This window comes from Crocuta crocuta, unplaced genomic scaffold, assembly GCF_008692635.1.
Source record: "Crocuta crocuta isolate KB4526 unplaced genomic scaffold, BGI_CrCroc_1.0 scaffold223, whole genome shotgun sequence".
Lineage (NCBI taxonomy): Eukaryota > Metazoa > Chordata > Mammalia > Carnivora > Hyaenidae > Crocuta > Crocuta crocuta.
This window is the reverse complement of record NW_027529426.1, coordinates 3503214-3524625: the sequence shown is the minus strand read 5'-3', so window position 1 is coordinate 3524625 and position 21412 is coordinate 3503214. Positions and strand designations below refer to the sequence as shown.

The 21412-nt window shown below is 35.2% G+C and overlaps 1 protein-coding gene across 6 annotated transcripts in view; it reads left to right on the top strand.

Annotated features, from left to right (window-relative positions):
* The first annotated feature begins 207 nt into the window (after positions 1-207).
* N4BP2 (NEDD4 binding protein 2) overlaps positions 208-21412 on the top strand; it is a 66291-nt gene continuing 45086 nt past the window's right edge. For 4 of the 6 annotated variants that reach the window (XM_077758907.1, XM_077758906.1, XM_077758905.1 and 1 more), the window contains exons 1-4: positions 13168-13223; positions 14903-15245; positions 19099-20239; positions 20798-20922. In XM_077758907.1, the coding sequence (XP_077615033.1) occupies positions 15017-15245; positions 19099-20239; positions 20798-20922 (1495 nt within the window). In that variant the 5' untranslated portion in view covers positions 13168-13223; positions 14903-15016. Of the gene's footprint in view, positions 248-13167; positions 13224-14902; positions 15246-17635; positions 17729-19098; positions 20240-20797; positions 20923-21412 lie in introns of those variants that run through there. The other 2 variants (XM_077758908.1, XM_077758909.1) reach the window with 2 other exon arrangements.

The following is a 21412-nucleotide window of genomic DNA, read 5'->3' as shown; positions in this document are numbered from 1 at the left end:
CTTCAATTTTGTGGCTTTCTCTGTGGATTTTCATATATATTTATATTATAAATATTACATATGTTTTAAACCTTGATATCATTTAGGATTATAGTGTGATATAAATTTATCTTTATTATATATGTAAAATATGTAACTTTTTTTTTATAGTAAGAAGACATGTTGGGTAACAGGAAGAGCTGTAGAATTTGCAGATATCAACTGTGGCCTTATTAAGCACGTTGGTAGCATCAATGCCAGGCAGATGGTAAGTATGACTACAGTCATAGAGTATGAATATTCTACACATAGGTTCTCGAGCCTTTTTTTTTGAATTAAAAAAAAAGAACTCTCAGAAGGAAAGTGTAGTCACAAATTTTGTTACTAGAATTTCTTGAAGAGTTTGTGGTTGTATAAAACAACTGTTGTACTCCTGGTTTTCCTTTTTAATGTGTGTTTTTGTTTCTCTGTTTCTAAACTGCTTTTTCATATTTCATATATTGTTAGTCATCTGCATATATTATTTGTGCACTCATTTCCTGTATGGTACTATGGCTAACTGCCAGATTGAAGTATATATCATAATATACTTATCATGTTATCAGGGAACATGGCTGAGGGGAAAATAAACACGTAAAGATGAAACTATGTTGGTAAAACCAACAGTATGAGACTCTTAAAATAACCAAGCAAGACTAGTACTGGCAGTATGTAATGAAGAATTACAGAAAGTGTTGAAGAACTCTATAGAGAAATACACCTTCCTGGATTCTTTGGCTAAAAGCATATATTGGTCACCAACTGGCTTTTTTCCTTAAGAATATGTCTAAGAGATCTTTCTGGTTTCTGCACACGCACATAGGGTTTCTTCATTCTACCTTAAACTTTATAATAGTTTAGTATTCTAAAAGGTGATTTTTACCATAATTTATTTAGCCGTACTCTTATCCATTGAATATTTAGGATGTCTTCAGTGATCAGTTATAATAGTTCTTATGATAGATATATTTAAGATTATTGGTTACATTTTCTGTAAATGCTGTCTTTTTCAGTGACACACTCTTTGACACTTTGATGAGATTTAGTATTTATCTTACCCTTATCACAGTAGTATACTTAAAATCATTTTGTAGGAAACTTAATCTCCAGTACAGATGGATTGATTGGTTTTGGTAGCATTTGTTTATGAGAATGATGTTTGTTTTATTTTTTTATTTTAGAGAAAACGAGCATGAGTGAGGGGGTGGGTGGGGAAAGGGGCAGAGGGAGAGAGAGAATCTTAAGCAGGCTCCACTCCTAGTGCAGACCCGATACAGGGCTGGATGCCACGAGCCTGGGATCAGGACCTGGGCCAATATCATGAGTTGAGTCAGATGCTCAACCCACTGAGCCACCCAGGCACCCCAAGAGAGCTGTTTCTTGATCTTTTGTGGTAGGATNAGATGCTTTTTTTTTTTTAAAGATCACCATTTTTTTAAAACTTTATTTATACATTTTGATATATACATAGAAAGCGGTGCATGTGTGAGTGCACGCAAACAGAGGAGAGACGGTGGGCGGGGGGAGAGAGAGAGAGAGAGAGAAAGAGAATGAGAGAGAGAATCTTAAGCAGGCTCTGCGCTGATAGTGCAGAGTTCAGCATGTGACTTGAACTCACAGATTGAACTCATAAACCTTGAGATAATGACCTGAGCCAAAACCAAGGACGCTTAACCTACTGAGCCACTCAGGCACCCCTAAAGAAGATGCTTTTGTTTTTGTTCCTTTTTTGATGGTTTTAAGGAGCTAAGGTGTTATTAATAAATTTGATTCTTAGTATCAATTTTCTTAGGCCTGTTCTTTTTAGATGATATTGCATATTAAATAGAATATCTTTTTTGATTGTTATAGAAACTTAGTATTTTCTATAATTATCTAACATTAGTAGTTCTTATATAAATATAACAGATTTATTTATAAAATGACATGGAAGACTTTTTTAGTGTTAGTGTTGTGTTGATATAGCTTTCAATAGGAAGGGTTTTTTTTTTTTTGAAGTGGTGTTTATTGGTATATTCACTTTAATGACAATACTGACCATTGCTATACCTTTGTTAGAGTTCATGTTCACTCTACTATTTATAATTTTCATGTTAACCTAGAATTTTTTTTAATGTTTAAATGAATATATATATATATATATATATCCTTGTCTGTTAAAAAAAATTCAAGTTGATAAGACCTCTGCTTACTACGCTGGAATATTTTGATGATAATTTTGATGAGTGAGTATGTATTAATTAGATTCTCTGTCAGGTTAACATTAAATAATAGAGATAGAAGAGCTTGGAAAATGTGTAGATGAAATTTATATATTCATGGTCTTATTGTTAACAAAAATTTGTATTATTTGTTTTTAGGTTCTTCATTTGAGCCAGTTCTTTCACATTTCTCCATTATATATCAAACCTTACTTACCCATCCTTATATCCTCTATCCTTTTAAAATACACCTTCTATTTAGGTCAGGTATGTATGTAAAGAAGCTACGTAACCTTGTTTAAACTAGATTAATTAATAAGGCTTTCTTTATGGAAAAAGAAGGATGCATAAGATCACTTGATAAAAATGTTGAACATCACTCAAGTGAATAAATGGGATTCAGATAATCTGGATATATAAAGTAAAACTGGTATTTGGGTGGTAGTGTATGTTTTGATATATATGACATTCTTCACTGTGCTAAATACTGGACACTTAAACTGCCTACATGTTTAGGTCTGTTTCCAATGAAAAAAGAGGTGGAAATGATATATGGTTTGATAGCTAGAGGAACCAAGTATAGAGGGAAGTCTAAGATTTAGCTTTGATAATGGTAATTGTTGTTTTTTTCCTTGATTGTTAAAGTATGTGTATATTATAGATTATTTGGGAAATGCAAATGTAGTATGTAAAAAGAGTATCATGTTAAAAATAAAATTACTTGTAATCTCAATTACCCAGAGATTTCTAGTCTAATATTACAGTCTGATCTATTCCCATTTAGTTATCTGTATAAGTTATATTAAGTTTTGTGTCTTGCTTTCTTTTCTAACATTGTCTTAAACTCAGGGGCTCCTGAGTGGCTTGGGGTTAAGCATTGGACTTTGGCTCAGGTCATGATCTCATGGTTCTTGGGTTCGAGCCCCACATCAGGTTCTCTGCTGACAGCTCAGCTGCTTTCGATTCTGTGTCTCCATTTCTCTCTGCCCCACCCCTGCTTGTGCTCTGTCTCTGTCTCTCAGAAATGAATAAACGTTAAAAACAAAACACAACCCTCAATTAAACATTATCCAAAATATAGTCTTTAATGACTGTATAGATTCCATTTTAGGAATCTAAGGAGATACTGTGCTTGATACTTGACTAGTCCTTAGTTTTCTTATTTGCCGAATAGGCATAATAGTACTTTCTTTTTTTTTTTTAATGTTTTTATTTATTTTTAGGAGAGAGAGAGAGACAGCGTGAGCAGGACAGGACAGAGAGAGAGGGAGTTACAGACTGAAACAGGTTCCAGGCTCTGAGCTGGCAGTCAGCACAGAGCCCGACACGGGGCTCGAACCCACGAACCGCGAGATCATGACCTAAGTGAAAGTCGGACACTTAACCGACTAAGCCACCCAGGCGCCCCATTAGTACTTACTATTTTAAGAGTTAAGTGAATTCATGAATTAACATTCTAGCTGGCATGTGTTAAGTATTTAATAAATTATACTTACTATCACCAGAAATTATTTTATCTTTCCTTTCTCATTATTTAGTTTTTAGTTTTTCTTTGTAAAAAATTACTGTATTTTGAATCTGTATACAAATATCTATGTATGTAAATTTGATTTTTTAAATGATGAATTCCTAAAAGTGGAATTATTACATCAAAGAATATAAGTACAGTTGACCCTTGAACATCACAGGTTTAAGGTGCCTGCTTCTATTCATATGCAGATTGTTTACTGTTATGTAAGTGTGTTTTCTCTTTATATTTTTTAAATAACATTTTCTTTTCTGTAGTTTACTTTATTGTAACAAAACAGTATATAAACAAAATTTGTGTTAATTGAGTATGTTATGTTCTCAGTAAGGCTTCAAGCCAACAGTAGGCTATTAGTTAAGTCCAAAGCTATTGGATTTTTGACTGTGTGGGTGGTCGGCGTCCCTAACCACTACCAACATTGTTCTTGGGGTCAGCTGTAATTTAAGATTTCTTACTACATAGTGGCAGTTTGCTTTCTTCAAAGGTTATACTAGTTTATTCTCATCACAATATATGAAAATTACTATTTCACTGTAGCTTTACTGACAATGGCTATTATTATTTTAAAAATTATTTTTTATTTATTGGGCAACATAATAATATTCTCTTTTTTTAATGTTTATTTTTGAGAGAGAGAGACAGAGACAGAGCGGGAGTGGGGGAGGGACAGAGAGAGAGGGAGACAAAGAATCTGAAGCAGGTTCCAGGCTCTGAACTGTCAGCACAGTGCCCGATGTGGGCTCGAACCCACCAACCATGAGATCATGATCAAATTGAAGTTGGATTCTTAACTGACTTAGCTACTAGGCGCCCCAGTAATATTCTAATTCCATTTTATTAATGGGGTCAAATTTTTTTTTGTTTAAGTAGGCTTCATGCTCAGTGTGGAGCCCAGTGTAGGGCTTGAACTCATGACCCTGAGGTCAAAACCTGAGCTGAGATCAAGATTTGGATCCTTACCTGACTGAGCCACCCAGGTTCCCCAGTGGGTTTAAACTTTAAAATTTTTATTGAATATTACTGTTTCTTTTTAGAATCTTGTACCTATTGTTTTCCTGTTCTTCTTGTTTCTTTTTCCTTACCTTAATCCTTTATTTATCTTAAAAGAAGTTAACGTCTTTAGCATAATCTGTAGGAGGGATTTATCAGCTGTGTAAATGCTGCTGATGGGTCTAGACCATTAGATTTAGTTTTTATTTTCTTTTTTTAAGTTTATTTACTTGAGAAAGAGCGTGAGTAGGGTCAGAGAGAGAGGGAGAGAGAGAATCCCAAGCAGGTTCCACGCTGCCAAGTGCAGAGTCCAGCATGGGGCTCGAATTTGAGAAACTGTTGAGATCATGCCCTGAGCCAAAACCAGGAATCAGGCTTAACCAGCTGAGCCACCCAGACACCCAAGATTTAATTTTTATTTTCTAATTGCTGGTGTAGAGAAGTTCAGTCCAGAAATCTTGTTAAATTATCTGAGTATCCTAAAAGATAATCTGTGTATTCTTTTGGATTTATATGCACACTATTGTCTGTGAATAATGATAGTTCTGTTTCTTTTTTTTCCTAATCCTTACAACTTTATTTCCTTTTCAACTCTTAATGCACTGGCTATGGCTTCTGGTACAGTGTAGCAGTGTAGAATAGAAATGGTGATGGCAGTCATCTTGTCTTACTTTTGATTGTAGAAAGTAAACATTCAGCATTTCATAATTAAGTATGAGTTGTGGGTTTTGGTTTTTTGGTAAATGCCTTTATTATAGTTCTAATTTGTGTTGTTTTTATCATGAGTAGATGTTGACTTTTTTCAAATTTTTTTCTGCATACATTGAGTTGATTGTGTGATTTTTTTCTTTATTTTGGTAATATCAGGAATTGCACTGATTAATTTTCAAGTATTAAAACACCTTTATGATCAAAAATAAATTCAGGTTAGTTATGATGTATTATTTTTATGACTAATGTAATTTTTATATTTTGTATGATATCATAATTTATGTGTTACTACTTTAATACTTAGGAATTTAGCATCTAATTTCTTTTTTTATTAAAATTTTTAAAATATTTATTTTAGTTTTTGAGAGAGAGAACACAAGCAGGAGAGGGGCAGAGAAAGAGGGAGACTGAAGCCAGCTCCTGGCTCTGAGCTGTCAGCGCAGAGCCCAGTGCGGGGCTTGAACTTATGAATTGTGAGATCATGACCTGAGCTGAAGTCAGATGCTTAACTGACTGAGCCACCCAGGTGCCCCTGCATCTATTTGCATGAGTGAAATAGGCCTGTAATTTTTTTTCTTTTAATGTCATTGTAAAGTTTTGGTATCTGGGTTATGTTGACCTCATAAAATGAGTTGGGAAGTTTTTTTCTTAGTCTCTGGAAGAGTTTGTGTAAGATTGGTAGTAGAGATTATTTAGTGGAATTTACTTGTGAAGCCACCTTGACCTGAGGTTTTTGTTGTGGGAAAGTTTTAAGTTATAGATTCCATGTCTTTAATATAATAGAGACAGGGCTGTCAGATCTTGTTATATCAAATAGAGTATCATGTATTTTTTTTAAAAAAATGTGCATTTCATTTGAAGTTTAAAATTTATTGGCATAAAATCGCTTATGGTATCTTGTTATCTCTCTTTTTCAAATATGTGGGGGCGCCTTGGTGGCTCAGTCAGTTAAGCATCCGACCTCGGCTCAGGTCATGATCTCATGGTTTGTGGGTGCGAGCGCCATGTCAGTCTCTGTGCTGACAGCTCAGAGCCTTGAGCCTGCTTTGCATTCTGTTTCTGGCTCTCCCTGATGCTCTCTCTCTCAAAAATAAATAAACATAAAAAATTAAAAAAAAATATGTCTGGACTTGATAATGATGTCCCTTTTTTCATTTTTGATATTGGTTATTGTGCCTTCTCTTTTTTTGATCACGCTTGCCAGGGATTTGTCATTCTTATTTTTTGGGGGGGGGATTTGTCTTCCTTCCTTCCTTCCTTCCTTCCTTCCTTCCTTCCTTCCTTCCTTCCTTGCTAGAAAGAGAGTTCGAGGAGGGCAGGAGCAGAGAGGGGGAGAGAGAGAGAATCCCAAGTAGGCTCTGCACTGTCAGCGCAGAGCCCAGAGCTTGATGTGGGGCTCAAACTCAGGAACCGTGAGATCATGACCTGCGTGTAACTTGAATGCTTAATGGACAGAGCCACTCAGGCGTTGTAGGGATGTGTCATTCTTAATAGTGTTAAAAAATTGTTTAAATTGGAAAGAACCATCTTTTGACATTTTTGATCCCCTTTACTATGTATTTTTCTTTTTTTTTTAATGTTTTATTTATTTCTGAGAGAGACAGTGTGAGCAGGGGAGGGTCAGAGAGAGAGGGAGATACAGAATCTGAAACAGGCTTGAGGCTCTGAGCTAGCTGTCAGCACAGAGCCCAATGTGGGGCTCGAACGAACGAACAGTGGGATCATGACCTGAGCCAAAGTCAGACACTCAACCAACTGAGCCACCCAGGTGCCCCTATGTATTTGTTTTCTACTTTGTATTTTCTGTTGGCTATTTCCTTTTTAGTTTCTTTGGGTTTGTTTCAGTGTTTTTCTGCCAACTGCTTATTAAATGCTTAGATGGTTGATTTTTCAGCCCTTCTTTTTTTCTAAAATATGCACTTCTATGAGTCTTTTTCTGTGTATAATTTTAATTGTATCTCACAAAGTTTGGATATATTATTTTTATTTGGTTAAGGTATTTTCTGAATAGTATTAGTTTTAATTATTTTAAATTAATGTTAACACTTCAGTAATTATCATAGTGGAATTCTTCTTTGACTCAAGTGTAGAAGTGTATTTCTTAATTTTCAAACAATTGTGTTTTCTAGTTTATATTTTAGTTACTGATTTCTAGTATAATTCCATATGTATTTGAAAATAAAGTATATCTTGTGGTTATTGGGTCCTTTTCTGTATAGATACTAAGTCAAGTTATATAGTGCATGACTCAAATCTTCTATGTCCTTATTGTTACTTCTTTTTTTCTCCCTTTTTGTTGGGGGTGCTCCTTTTTCTAATAGTTACAGAGGCAACAATTTTACAAACAGAATACAAACTTAGAATCACTACATTTTCTTGGTGAATTGGACCTTTTATCATTGACTTTTTCTACTGACATGTATGTCAATGGTAATTTAGATAAGAGCAATTTTATTTTATTCTTTTTGGAAAACAAATTAATATTTGACATAAAAAGCACAACGCAGAGCATAGTCAGGTGGGAAATCAGAACCTTGCTGGGCTTCCTTTTCACTTAGTTTAGTTTAGAATGGCTTGTACTTTGAAATGAAAATGGGAGAAGGTACCAAAACCTTTTGGTTGCTTAAGATTTTTAAAAAACTCTTTTTTTCCCCTTTTAAAAAAATTTTTAATATTTTTTCAAGTATAATTAACATGTGATGTTATATTAGTTTCAGGTGTATAATATAATGATTTGACAATTCCGTGTATTTCTCAGTGCTCCTCAAGATAAGTGTACTGTTAATCCTCTTTATTTCATCCATCCCCCACTCACCTCTCCTCTGGCAACCACCAGTTTGTTCTCTGTATTTAAGAGTCTGGGGGTTTGTTTGTTTGTTTGTTTGTTTTTGTCTTCATTTGTTTTGTTTCTTATGTTCCGCATATATGTGAACTCATGATATTTGTCTTTTTCTGGCTTGTTTTACTTAGCATTATACCTTCAAGGTCCATCCATGTTGTTGCAAGTGGCAAGACTTCATTCTTTTTTATAGCTAATATTCCACTGTGTATGTGTATGTACACATACCACATTTTCTTTATCTAATCATCTGTCAATGGATACTTGAGTTGCTCCCATATCTTGGCTATTGAAAATAATGCTAGGCTTTTTACACCTGATCTAAGCCAAAAGGCCGAGAAGCAATAGACTTTTTGGATTACTGTTTTCATTTTCTTTGGCTAAGTACCCAATAGTGGAATTACTGGATCATATGGTAATTTATTTTTAATTTTTTGAGGAACCTCATACAACTCAATACCAAAAAACCCAAATAATCTGATTAAAAATGGGCAGAGGGGATGCCTGGGTGGCTCAGTTGGTTAAGCGGCCAACTTCAGCTCAGGTCATGATTTCATGTGTTGTGGGTTTAAGCCCTGTGTGATGCTTTGTGCTGAAAGCTCAGAGCCTGGAGCCTATTTTGGATTCTGTCCCCCTCTCTCTGTCCCTTCCTCATGCTCTGTCTCTTTCTGTCTCTCAAAAATGAATGTTTAAAAAAAATGGGCAGAGGACCTGAATAGACATTTTTCTAAAGACATATAGACAAATGAAGCAGACAAATGAAAAGATGCTCAACATCACTAATCATTGGGGGACTGCAAATTAAAACAATGAGATGCTTTTTTTTTTTTTAACATGTTCATTTTTGAGAGAGAGCACACATGGGAGTGGGAGAGGGACAGAGATAGGGAGACAGGATCTGAAGCAGGCTTTGGCAGACCGCGGAAAGCCTGATGTGGTGCTTGAACTCATGAACAGTGAGATCATGACCTGAGCTGAAGCTTAACTGACTGAGCCACCCAGAGGTCCCAAGATACCACTTTATACCTGTCAGAATGGCTAAAATTAAAAACGTAACAAGTAACAAGTGTTGGCGAGGATGTGGAGAAAAAGGAACCTTTGTGCACTGTTAGATAAGAGCAGTTTTAGTGTAGTTGTAGAAACGGTGGATGCAAACCCTTTTTCTGAAAAAATGAAGGAGAGAAATTGGAAACCATTGCTGTATGTTATACATATTTTCCCTCAATTTTGTTTTTGATATATAGGTATTTTACATTTAAATGTGGCTAGATGTATTAGTACTTTTTTCTTTAAGACTTCTTTTTTGTACTTTTTTGCTTATAAAGTTTCTTATCTTCCTAAGATGAGATATTCACTTGCTCCATGGAACTTATAGTCCTGAACAGTATTGTCCAGTAGAACTTTCTATACTGATGGGAAAGTTTACTATTTCTGCTGTCCAGTATAATAGTCATTAACCACATGTAGTACTTGAGCATTCCTAATGTGACTAGTATGACTGAGGAAATGAATTTTTAATTTAACATGCTTTTTTTTTCAAAATTAAACTTTTTATTTTGAGATTGTAGATTCACATGCAGTTCTAGTAAATAATATAGAGAAGTCTCCTATGTTTTTTACCCGGTTCCCCCAGTGAAACATCTTTGCACAACTATACTATGGTGTCACAACCAGGATATTGTCATTAGTACAGAATATTTCCATCACTATAAGAATCTTTCAACTTACCCATTTATAGCCACACCCACTTGTCTATTAATCTATTTCTGTAATTTTGTCATTTCAAAAATGTTACATTAATGAGATTATTCAATACATAGCCTTTTGGGATTGGCTTTTTTCCACTCAGCTGTCTGGAATTTCATCTAGGTTGTTTTGTGTATCATTAGTATGTTCTTTTGTATTACTGACTAGTATTTCATGGAATGGAAATATCATAGTATGTTTAACTATTCACCCACTGAAGGACATCTGAATTGTTTTCTAGTTTTGGCTTAATGAATAGAGCTGCTATAAACTGTGTACAGGTTTTTGGATGAACATAAATTTTCATTTCTCTTAGATAAATGCCCAGGAATGCAATTGCTGAAATGTTGTATGGTGTTGCACACACATGCATGCACAGGCAGGGGAGGAACAGAGAGAAGGAGAGAGAATCCCAAGAAGGCTCCATGCTGTCAGCGTGGAGCTCTACATGGGGCTCAGTCTCACAAACCGAGAAATCATGACCTGAACTAAAATCGAGAGTTGGTGGCTTCACTGACTGAGCCACCCAGGCACCCTGCATGTTTAGTTTTTAAAAAAACTACCAAACTGTTTTCCAAAGTGGCTGTACTGTTTTACATTCCCTTCAGAACCTATAGGCGATCCAATTTCTCTGTATCTTTGCCAGCATTTGGTGGTGTCATTAGTTTTTGTCTTAGCCAGTTTGATAGATGTGTAAGTAATATCTTGTATGTAGTTTAATTTGCATTTACTTAATGCTTCAAGGTGTTGAACATCTTTTATGTGCCTATTTGCCATTTGTATATCCTTTTGTGCTTATGCTTTTTGCCCATTTTCTAATTGAATTGTTTTTTACTGTGGAGTTTAGTAAGTTCTTCATATATTTCAGATATTAATCTTTTGTTGGGTACGTGGTATGTAAATATTTTCTCCAGTCTGTAACTTATATTTTCATCTTCTCAACATGGGCTTTCACAGAGCAAAAGTTTTTAATTTTGATGTAGTACAATTTACCAGTTTTTCCTATGGATCATGCTTCTGGTGTTTCTGTTTAGCTCTAGGTCATGGAGATTTTCTCCTGGTTTTTTTTTTTCCCCTAAAATGTTCATAGTTTTATGAATTTCAGTTCTTGCTACATTTTGAGTTAATTTTTCTATAAAGTGTGAGACTTAGGTCAAAGTTTATTTTTTTTTATATGTGGATGTCCACTAGCTGCAGTTTGATTTGTTAAACAGGCTATCTTTCCTCTTTAAATTGCTTTTGTACTTGCGTCAAAAATTATTTCAGCATATTTATGTTGGTATATTTCTGGGTTCTCTCTTCTGTTTCCAGATCTGTAATCTGTTTTCATATCTATATGTCTGTCCCTCCACTGATACTATACAGTCTTGGTTAGAGTAGTGATATAACAAATCTTGAAGTTGAGTTGATTGATTCTTCTCTTTCAGAATTAGCCATTGTAGTTCCTTTGTCTTTTCCATTTAATTTTAGAATAATCTTGTCCATATCCACAAAAAATCTTGCTTGGGTTTTGGTAGGAATTCTGTATATCAGTTTCAGGAGAATTAACGTTTTTACCATGTTCAGTCTTCTAGTCCATGAACATGCTGTGTCTTTCCATTTATTTAGATCTTTGATTTCTTTCATCAGTGTTTTATATAAAGTTTTCAGCATACAGGGTTCTGAAATGATACTCCTTTTTACATTCTTGACATTGGTAATTTGTGTCTTCTCTCTTTTTTTTTTCGTCACTCATGCTAGAGATTTGTCATTTTTAAATATCTTTTTATTTTTATTTTTTTATTTTTTATTTTTTTTTTTTTAAATTTTTTTTTGTTTTATTTATTTCTAGGAGAGAGAGACAGCGTGAGCAGGGGAGGGTCAGAGGGAGAGGGAGACACAGAATCTGAAACAGGCTCCAGGCTCCGAGCTGGCAGTCAGCACAGAGCCCGACGCGGGGCTCGAACCCACGAACCGCGAGATCATGACCTAAGCGAAAGTCGGACGCTTAACCGACTAAGCCACCCAGGCGCCCCTTTAAATATCTTTTTAAAGAACTATCAGTTTGTGGGGCACTGGGTGGCTCAGTTTGTTAAGTGTCTGACTCTTGGTTCAGGTCATGATCTCATGGTTTGTGGAGTTTGAATCCCCATTTCAGGTTCTGTGCCAGTGTGTGTGTGTGTGTGTGTGTGTGTGTGTGTCCTGTCTCACAAAATAAGTAAATAAATTTTAAAAGCTATCTGCTTGTTTCACTGATTTTTCTCTTTTGCTTTTCTGTTTTCAGTTTCATTCCTGTTCTTATTTTTACTGTTCCCTTCCTTCTGCTGGCTTTGGGTTTGTTTTGCTCTTCTTTTTCTAGGTAATGTGATGGGGGCTTAGATTATTGATTGATTTGAGACTTTTTTCTCTTTCATAATATTGTATGCATTTGGTTGTAAATTTGCTATAAATGTCCACTGCATTAGCTGTGTCCTACATTTGATACGGTATATTTTCATTTTCACTTATTTCAATGTATTTAAAATGTTTTCTTGAGACTTTCTCTTTGGCCCATGGATTATTTATTTAGTATATTGCTTAGGTTCCAAGTGTATGGACATGTATTGATTATCTTTCTGTTAATTGATTTCTAACTTAATTCCATTGTGGTTGGAGAATATACTTTGTGTGATTTCAATTCTTTAAAATTTGCTGGGGTTTTTCTTAAAATCTAGGCTATGGACTTTCTCAGTACATATTCAGTGGGCACTTGAAAATAATGTATTCTGCTGTTGTTGGGTGAAGTGTTCTAAAAATGTTGATTATCCTTAATTGATAGTGTTAATTGTGTTCTGTATCCTAGCTGATCTGTCTAGTTATTCTCTCAGTTGTTGAGAGAGGGCTTTTGAAGTTTCTATAATTGTAGATTTGTCCATTTCTCATTTCAATTCTGTCGGTTTCTGCTTCCCTTATTTAGTGGCTCTGGTGTTTAGGGCATACGCATTTAGGGTTGCCTTCTTGGTGGACTGATCCTTTATGATTATATAAGGCCCTCCTCTGTCTCTGGTAATTTTTTTCCTCTCCAAATTCTACTTTGTGTGCTGTTAATATATAAAGGTATAATTTTATTTAATTTTAATTTAAATTTAAATAGGCACATGTGGCTGGTGGCTGCNGACAGTGCCATTCTGGAAGATGGAGAGAGCTATGGCACAATAAATTTAATTAAAAGGTAAATTTTATAGTATGGGTATTAAGGGCAATGGGTAGATAGGAAGGGGAGACTGATTGGGGCACAGGGATTGGGGGAGATGATTTTCAATTGGGTAATCAAAGAAGAAATCATAGATTATGAAACTTGAATAAAGGTTTGAAGGAGTGAGAGCTACCAATGCAAATATTTTGGGGAAGAGTATATCAAAGGCCACAGTAAGAGCTTTAGCTTTTACTGAGTGACATGATGGACCACTTGAGGATTTAGAGCAGGCCCTGATTCATTCTGACTTGTTATGTGTTGTATATATGTATGATGTATGTACTATGTTGTTCTATGAACATCATTCTGGCTGGTATGTTGAAAATAGACTGTAGGAGACAAGAGTTGGAAACTGAAAGAACATTTAGGACATCAGAATACGAGTAAATGATGATAGTAGCAAATGGTTAGAGCAGATTTTAGGGAAAATATAATTTAATTTTGCATATGTTAAATTTGAAATGGTTATTGGATACATCCAGGTGAAGAGAGCAAGTAGACTGGGGTTCTCCAGATCAATGAGTCCCTGCCCTTGTGGAGCTTACACTTTACTTGAGTATGGGTAGAAAACATAAAAAAAGAAAACAAAAAAACCCCCAAATGAAATATGTACTGTGTTAGAAGATGATTAAGCTTATGAGGAAATTCAAGTTAGGATAAGTGTTGTTGAGACTGACTTCCTGAGGGGGTAACATTTGAGTAATAATAGGAAGGTGGTAAGGAAATAAACCTTATAGATACCTGAGAGATTAGTAGTTTAGGTTGAGGGAACTAAATGTAAAGATTCCCAGGGGAGAACATGGCTGGTGTGTTTGAAGAAGAACAAGGAGGTGAAGTGTGGCCAGAGTGACACTGAGCAGGGTTTAGGGATGACAGCACTGAAATAACAAAGTGTCTGGGTTATAGGCCATTTTAAGAATTCTGGCTTTTACCCTGAGTGAGATGGGAAACCAGTAGATAGTTAAGCAGAAGGGATGTATGATCTGACTTCTGGATTAACTGAGTCATTCTGATTACTGTGCTAAATATAAATAGACTGTGAAGGGGCAAGGATGGAAGCAAGGAGATTGGTTTGGAGACTTTTACAAGTAATCTTGGCAACAGGCTGTGCTAGCAGTGAGATAGTGGGGAAAGGTCATATTCTGTATACATTTTGAGGGTTGCATTGACAAAATTGGCTTACAGTTTGGATGTGGGATGGGAAGAGTTAGGAATTATTCCAAGATTTTTGAGCTGAGCAGTTGGAAGGATAGAGTTGCATTAATTGAGATGGGAAAGACTGAGAAGAGCAGGTGTGAAGTAGGTGATCAGGAGCTCAGTTTTGGACATGTTAAGTTTATGATGCCTGTTAGACATCCAAATGTAGATGTTCAGTAGGCATTGTCATTACTAATATTTTTTTATTTTTTAACCAAAATGATATTAAAACAGTGTACTCACTGTTGTGAAGATACATATATTTGTTAATATCTTAAATTTTTAACATGTTCAATCCTGTCAGAACTTGAGTATTTTGGCGAGAAAAGTTGTTTGACAGCTTTTTGGCTTTGATGCCAGAGTTGATGGTGCTCTCTTAGAGTTAAATAAAGATATCATTCCGATTTTAGAAATGGAAATATAACTATATAGTCTGAGTGTCTTACTTTCTATTTTAGGTCCTATAACTGCTGGATTGTGCAAGATATTTAACCGTGTTTTCTTTGAGGTATGACTTAAATATCAAACATCTTAAATAAGAAAAGGGAAACATTTTAGTTTTGGAAGTCAGAATGCCAAGGAGAAGGAAAAATCTTGGGGGAAATCCTTTTCGGAAGACTGCAAGCTCTAAGGAAGTTGTCGTATCCAGTGTTGCTAGTCATGAGGAGCCAACCACTACTCTTCCTTCCATGTGTGACACAAAAGTTGATCAGGAAGAACTCTTCACCAGTATCTCAGAGATGTTTTCTGATCTGGATCCCGATGTAGTGTATTTGATGCTTTCTGAATGTGATTTCAAAGGTGAGAAAAAGTTTAGTTTGAATCTTTGCATCCTATAGAAGACTTCATGTACTATGCCATGACCAGCAGTAATATAGAAAAATGACTGCCTTCTTTCTCTTTTTTTTAATTTATTGAGCATCTGCTATGGGTGAGTTACTAAATTTGGTATTGTGAGGGATATGAGGAAGAAGAAAGCAGAGTTTTTCTGCTTTCAAGAAATGTACAGTTCTAAGTATATGATGTATGTATAGATATCATATTCTATGTTTTATTTCTTTTTATTTTCCCTCTAGTACAGGTTAGTGCCAACTATCAACCCTCTAGATAGTGCCAACTCTCACCATTTTGGACTGGATAATTCTTTGTTGTGAGTGGCTTTCCTGTGGATAGTAGGACGTTTAGCAACATCCCTGGCCTGTACTCTGTGGATGCCAGTAGCAACCTTCAGCAGCCCTTTGTGAAAATTAAAAATGGCTCCATCTATTGTCTTATGTCCCTTGGGGAGCAGAATCATCCCCAGCTGAGAACCACTGTCTTAGGATGTAAGCTCCATAAAGACAGATCTCATAAACTGTTGTTATTGCTGTATCCCCAGCCCCTAAAATAGCTAATGACTCATATTAGGACCTCAGTAAATATTTATTGAGTGGAAAGATATTTTTATTTGTGTAGATAAAGGAGGGAGGAGCAGAGAGAGAGAGAGAGTGCGTGCGCGCGAGAGAGAATGAGAATCTTAAGCAGGCTCCAAGCTCAGCATGGAGCCCAATGTGGGGCTCGATCTCACAAACCTGGGATCATGACCTGAGGAGAAATCAAGAGTCAGACACAACCAACTGACCCACCCAGGTGTTCTTAGGGAAAAGATTGTAATTGTGGGAATAAGAGCTTATTAAGAGTTGATGCTAATAGAATAGTATTCGCAATATTGGCTTTGGAATCAGGAAATCTGGGTTAGATTTCCAACTCTGCCACTTAACGTCTCTGGCTCTGTTTTCTTATTTGTTAAGGAGAAAAAAGAAAGTATGTACCTCATAGGACTTTCTGGTGATAATTGAGGTTTGTTTGTTTGGTCGTCTTCAGTATAGCATTATTAATAACTTGTAATAAATTGTTTAGAAGTATGTTGACAGACAAAAAAACTATCAAAGTTGACTGAATGAGTAAATAAATGTTGCTTTAATGCTTTAAATGTTGATGCTTGGTATTGCTATTGGCTATGATTAGTATAAGATAAAGTTATTCTTGATTGGGGAAGTTTTGGTAATGTGTGATAAACTTCCACGCTTATTCTTTACATGGTCTGTGATGTGACCTTATCTTAACTATTCTGTTATGTATGTAGAAAAACAGTTTTTAGCAGTCTACATAATGCTCAGAAATAACAGCGTATAGAATTTTATGTGTGACTTCAACATTTATTTACTGATGTGATGTGTTTAAAACTTAGTTGTTTCACACACACTAACATAACAATGAAGAATTACAAGAAAAGTATATTACCTTTACATCCTAACAAAAAACATTTCTCTTTTCCAGGATCTTCTCTACACCTTGTTCATAAATACTGATATTTTGAAATCATAACATTGATGAAATTGTGTATTCTGCCTTTTAAACATAACATAAACATTTTTTTCAGTGTTGCTGTGATCTTCATATTTATTGTTAATAGCTTCAAATATTCCACTCAATTGTGCTCCAGTTTATTTAATTATAACTAGGTTTTTCATGAATAATTAATATAGCTGAGGACATCTTGGTACAAATCGCCTTTCCCTTCTTTTGGCTTTTTTTCTTAGTCCCAGTGTTTTATTTCCTCCTGTCACAAGGTAAGAACAGTTTTCAGCTCTTGGAAATGTGCTGCCGCATTTGCCTACAAGATGTGTGCTGAGTTTCCATCCCAGCAGGATTGTACAGGTTCTGTGGTTTCACCACAGCGGTTTCAGCACTGTGTAGTGTTACTTCAGGATTTTAATACGAATAAAATTTTGCTTTTTCTTAATTTGTTTTTTCTGTAAATAGGATTATTGAACATTTTTGTATATGATTGTTTATTAATTATTATATTCTTGTGTAAATTGTTTATGGGTTTTTCGTTGTTTTATACTATTGTTTTAATTTTTCCAACACTCTCTGTAATGACTTTTCTCCTGTGTGATATAAATATCCTGATCTTTTACTTATTTTTACTTAATACTGTGTTTTTATTATATGCACATTAATTTTTTGGGTTGATCTTGTTTTTCTATCATGTATATTTTCTTCATAGAAATACCTTGTGTTTGCTTTCTTTCTTTTTTTTTTTTCCCATGTTTAGGGCTTCTAACCTTTGTACTATTGCTATAACCTCCTAACTAGTCTCTCTGCCAGGCTTGCCCCTCCAATCCCTCTTTGTTTTTCTTCTTAAGGGAACATTAATTGGGTGCTTACTAGGTGCCAGTCCTTATGCACAGCACTTTTTCATGGATTATCTCATTTAATCCTCACAACAACCCTATGAGGTAGGTACTTTTATTATCCCCATATTGCAAATGAGAAAATCAAGGCTTAGGCAAGTTAAGTAACTTGTTCAAAGGGTCATAGCCAACAAGTAGGGATTTAAGTGTTGGTTTTCTGACTCCAGACCAGAGCTGTTACCTACTGTGCTGTGCTTCATTTTCATATTTCCTTAAAACAAGACGAAGCACAGAAATAAGCAAAACAAATTTCAATTCTAATGGCTCTGTATTTGTGTTATAATGGAAAGAGCTCAGCATTGGAGTCAGACACACCAGGCCTGGCTCTGTCACTTAGTATCTGTGTGACTTGGGCCAAGTTAATGTACTTTTTGGACTTTATTTTCTTCATCTATTTGCTAGATATACTATACCTCATAGTATTATTTGAGGGTTCATTGAGGTGATATATATAAAGCTCCTAGTTCAAGTGCGGTGACAGGTAGTATACCTTCAAGTTTCCTTAGAAAATAAAATTGATATTTCTTACCATGACATACAAAGACTCTTACCAATTTTACTTGATCTTTTCCAGTTTTATCTCCTTTTATCCACCATAGTACTGTGTACCCACATGCCAACTAACCTCTCTTAATACGTTAAACATACTTTGTGTTTTCAAGACTGCTTTGCCTTTCCTTCCTGTGTCTGGCAAGTTTCTTTTTAATCTTCAAGTCCCAAATCACATATTGCCTTATGTGAAATCTTTCCTTACACTCCTATAAGGCTGCTATGGCATTTGTGTATAACTAAAAGTGTGCATTGTTTAGTCTATATTATAGTGTAATTGTCTTCTAATTTGATTATCTTTAATTGCCTCCATTAGACTGCAAAAATCTCCTAAGTGTACTAGAAACTCTAATTTATCTTTGTACAGTGTATGTCTGATATGTAGTATATGCTGATACTTACTTTTTGTATCAAGTGAAATTTATAGCATTAACCATATAAACAAATTAGATTTATAGGAGAGTACTTAAAATACTTAATACTTAAAAGACATGCAGTTGCTCAGTATTGAATAAATGAATTGGTTTTAGGGTCTATAAATAACTAATGTATATAATTATGGATATTTTTAGATACAATTTATAAATATTTTATGCTTATTCAAATTTATCAGAGACCTTCTGCTTGATGGTAATTTATTAGCCTAGTTTATTACAGTTTGTCTGAAAGTAATAGTATTGTATGACTCTATCATTCAAACCTTTCACTAATACAGACTGGTATATTAGTAAAATATTAAATAAAAAATTACTTGAATATTTATAAATTTCTATATTAAGTGCAAAAAGTATAATTTTTACATGGATTTTTAATGAAATTATATTTTACTATTTTCAATACACATCTATATTGTTGTTCTTGTACAGTTGAAAATGCAATGGATTGTCTGTTAGAATTATCTGCCACTGATGCCAAGATAGAAGAATTGTCTTCAAAAACCTTCATTGCTTCTGAGAGCCAAGTAAGTGCTGTGGGACGTGAAATAATGGAAAAGTATCCTCCTGAAGAAGAGAGCGAAGATTCAAAAATGGATTCATTTTTGGACATGCAGCTAACTGAAGACTTGGATTCCTTAATACAAAATGCTTTTGAGAAATTGAATTCTTCTGATGACCAAGTATACTCATTTTTGCCTCTGCAAGGTGTTAATAATTTTAGTGACCCAAGTGCATTTGTAAATTCAGATTCAAGTAGTATGACTCCCATTCTTTCTACAGAAAATGTGGATTTGAACAGTGAAAACGTAGAGAATTCTGCCTCTGCATTAAGTTCAAACACATTAACTTCACATTCTGTTTCAGATGAGTCCAAAAGTTTTATAAAGGATGACGCATTGGCATTAGAAGATTCTTCTCTCACTAGTTCTTTAAATGTAGCAAGTGACACTATGGTGAGTGGTAGCAATCTCAGTCAGAGATCTAAAGAGCTTTTAGAATCTGAGTATGTTGAGACTCCGTTCTCTCAAGCCCCTGTAGATTTGGATGACAATGAACCTCAGGCTCCTTTAAGCCTTACTGTGCAAAATCTGGGGCTTGATTTACTAGGGACAAGTGGGGATCAGAAATCTACTTCTGTCCCTGATATGTTCATGCTTTCTGAAGAGTTCAATTTCAAACCACACAAACATACTGAACTGTCAAAGGGGAAAGATGTGAATTACTGCCCAGTACTTGCCCCTCTCCCTCTGTTGCTGCCGCCTCCTCCACCCCCGCCAATGTGGAATCCAATGATTCCTGCTTTTGACCTCTTTCAAGGAAATCATGGCTTTGTAGCTCCTGTCGTAACCACTGCTACACACTGGAGACCGGTCAACTACACATTTCCCCCTCCAGTTATTTCTCACACTTCCCCAACAAAGGTATGGAGAAATAAAGAGGGAACAAGTGCTTATCAAGTACAAGAAGCTCCAGTTTCTCAGGTTGTAAGAAAGAAGACGTCATCTTATGTTGGACTAGTTCTTGTTCTTCTCAGAGGGCTTCCAGGATCAGGAAAATCTTTTTTGGCAAGGTATGAGGTTTAATTGAATTTTTAAAAAAAATATAATGCATGAACCTGAACATTATAACAGACAATATGAATATGTGCAATACTTTTGCTTAATAGAGAACTGCTGTAATCTTTTCTTTTTACTAATTTTTTCTTACTTTGTGGTTGATAGCAGCACTCTTTTCTCCAGGAGTGTTTTATTCTTTTATCATAGAATAGCATTTGGGGAAACAGAAGAAAAATTTAAAGACGATCCCAAGATCGTGAGCTTTTGAAGTCAGTAGAAATTGCTTATATGGAAGAGAACTAATTTGAGTAGGAGAAAAATAAGTTCAACTTTGATTATAGAGTAAAAAAGCCACAATTGATTTGAATTCAAGAAACAAAATAGACTTGTCAGTTTTCTTGGGAGCCAATCTTCTGGTTACAGGATTTCCAATATTGTTTGTTTGAATATTATATATGATCACTTTTAAATAACCATACTTGGGTTTTTTATTTGATTTATGGCTTTGTAAAAATTAGAAGAGAGAATTTAGAAGAAAAGTTAATGAAAACAATTCCATTTATCATTCATAGGACTTTGCAAGAGGATAATCCAAGTGGAGTAATTCTTAGTACTGATGATTATTTTTACATAAATGGACAGTACCAGTTTGATGTAAAGTACTTAGGAGAAGCACATGAATGGAACCAGAATCGTGGTAAGAATAGACATTAGAGGGGCGCCTGGGTGGCTTAGTCGGTTGAGTGTCCGACTTTCGCTTAGGTCATGATCTCGCGGTTGGTGGGTTCGAGCCCCGCGTTGGGCTCTGTGCTGACTGCCAGCTCAGAGCCTGGAGCCTGTTTCAGTCTGTGACTCCCTCTCTCTGACCCTCCCCTGCTCACGCTGTCTCTCTCTCTCCTAGAAATAAATAAAACATTTAAAAAAAAAAAAAAGAATAGACATTAGATTCTGGGTAATATTAAGAGCAATATAAAGTATTTTGAGAGGTATACAATTTGTAGAAAGTTATGATTCCCTTTAATTATTAAAGTTTTCAGTCAGTACAGAGCCCGGCCTGGGGCTCGATCTTATAAACCGGGAGATCAGCTTGAGCTGAAATCAAGAGTTTACCTATCTGAGCCACCCAGGAGCCCCAACAATGCTACATTATTGTTAACTCAACTCTAGACTTTATTTGGATATTAGTT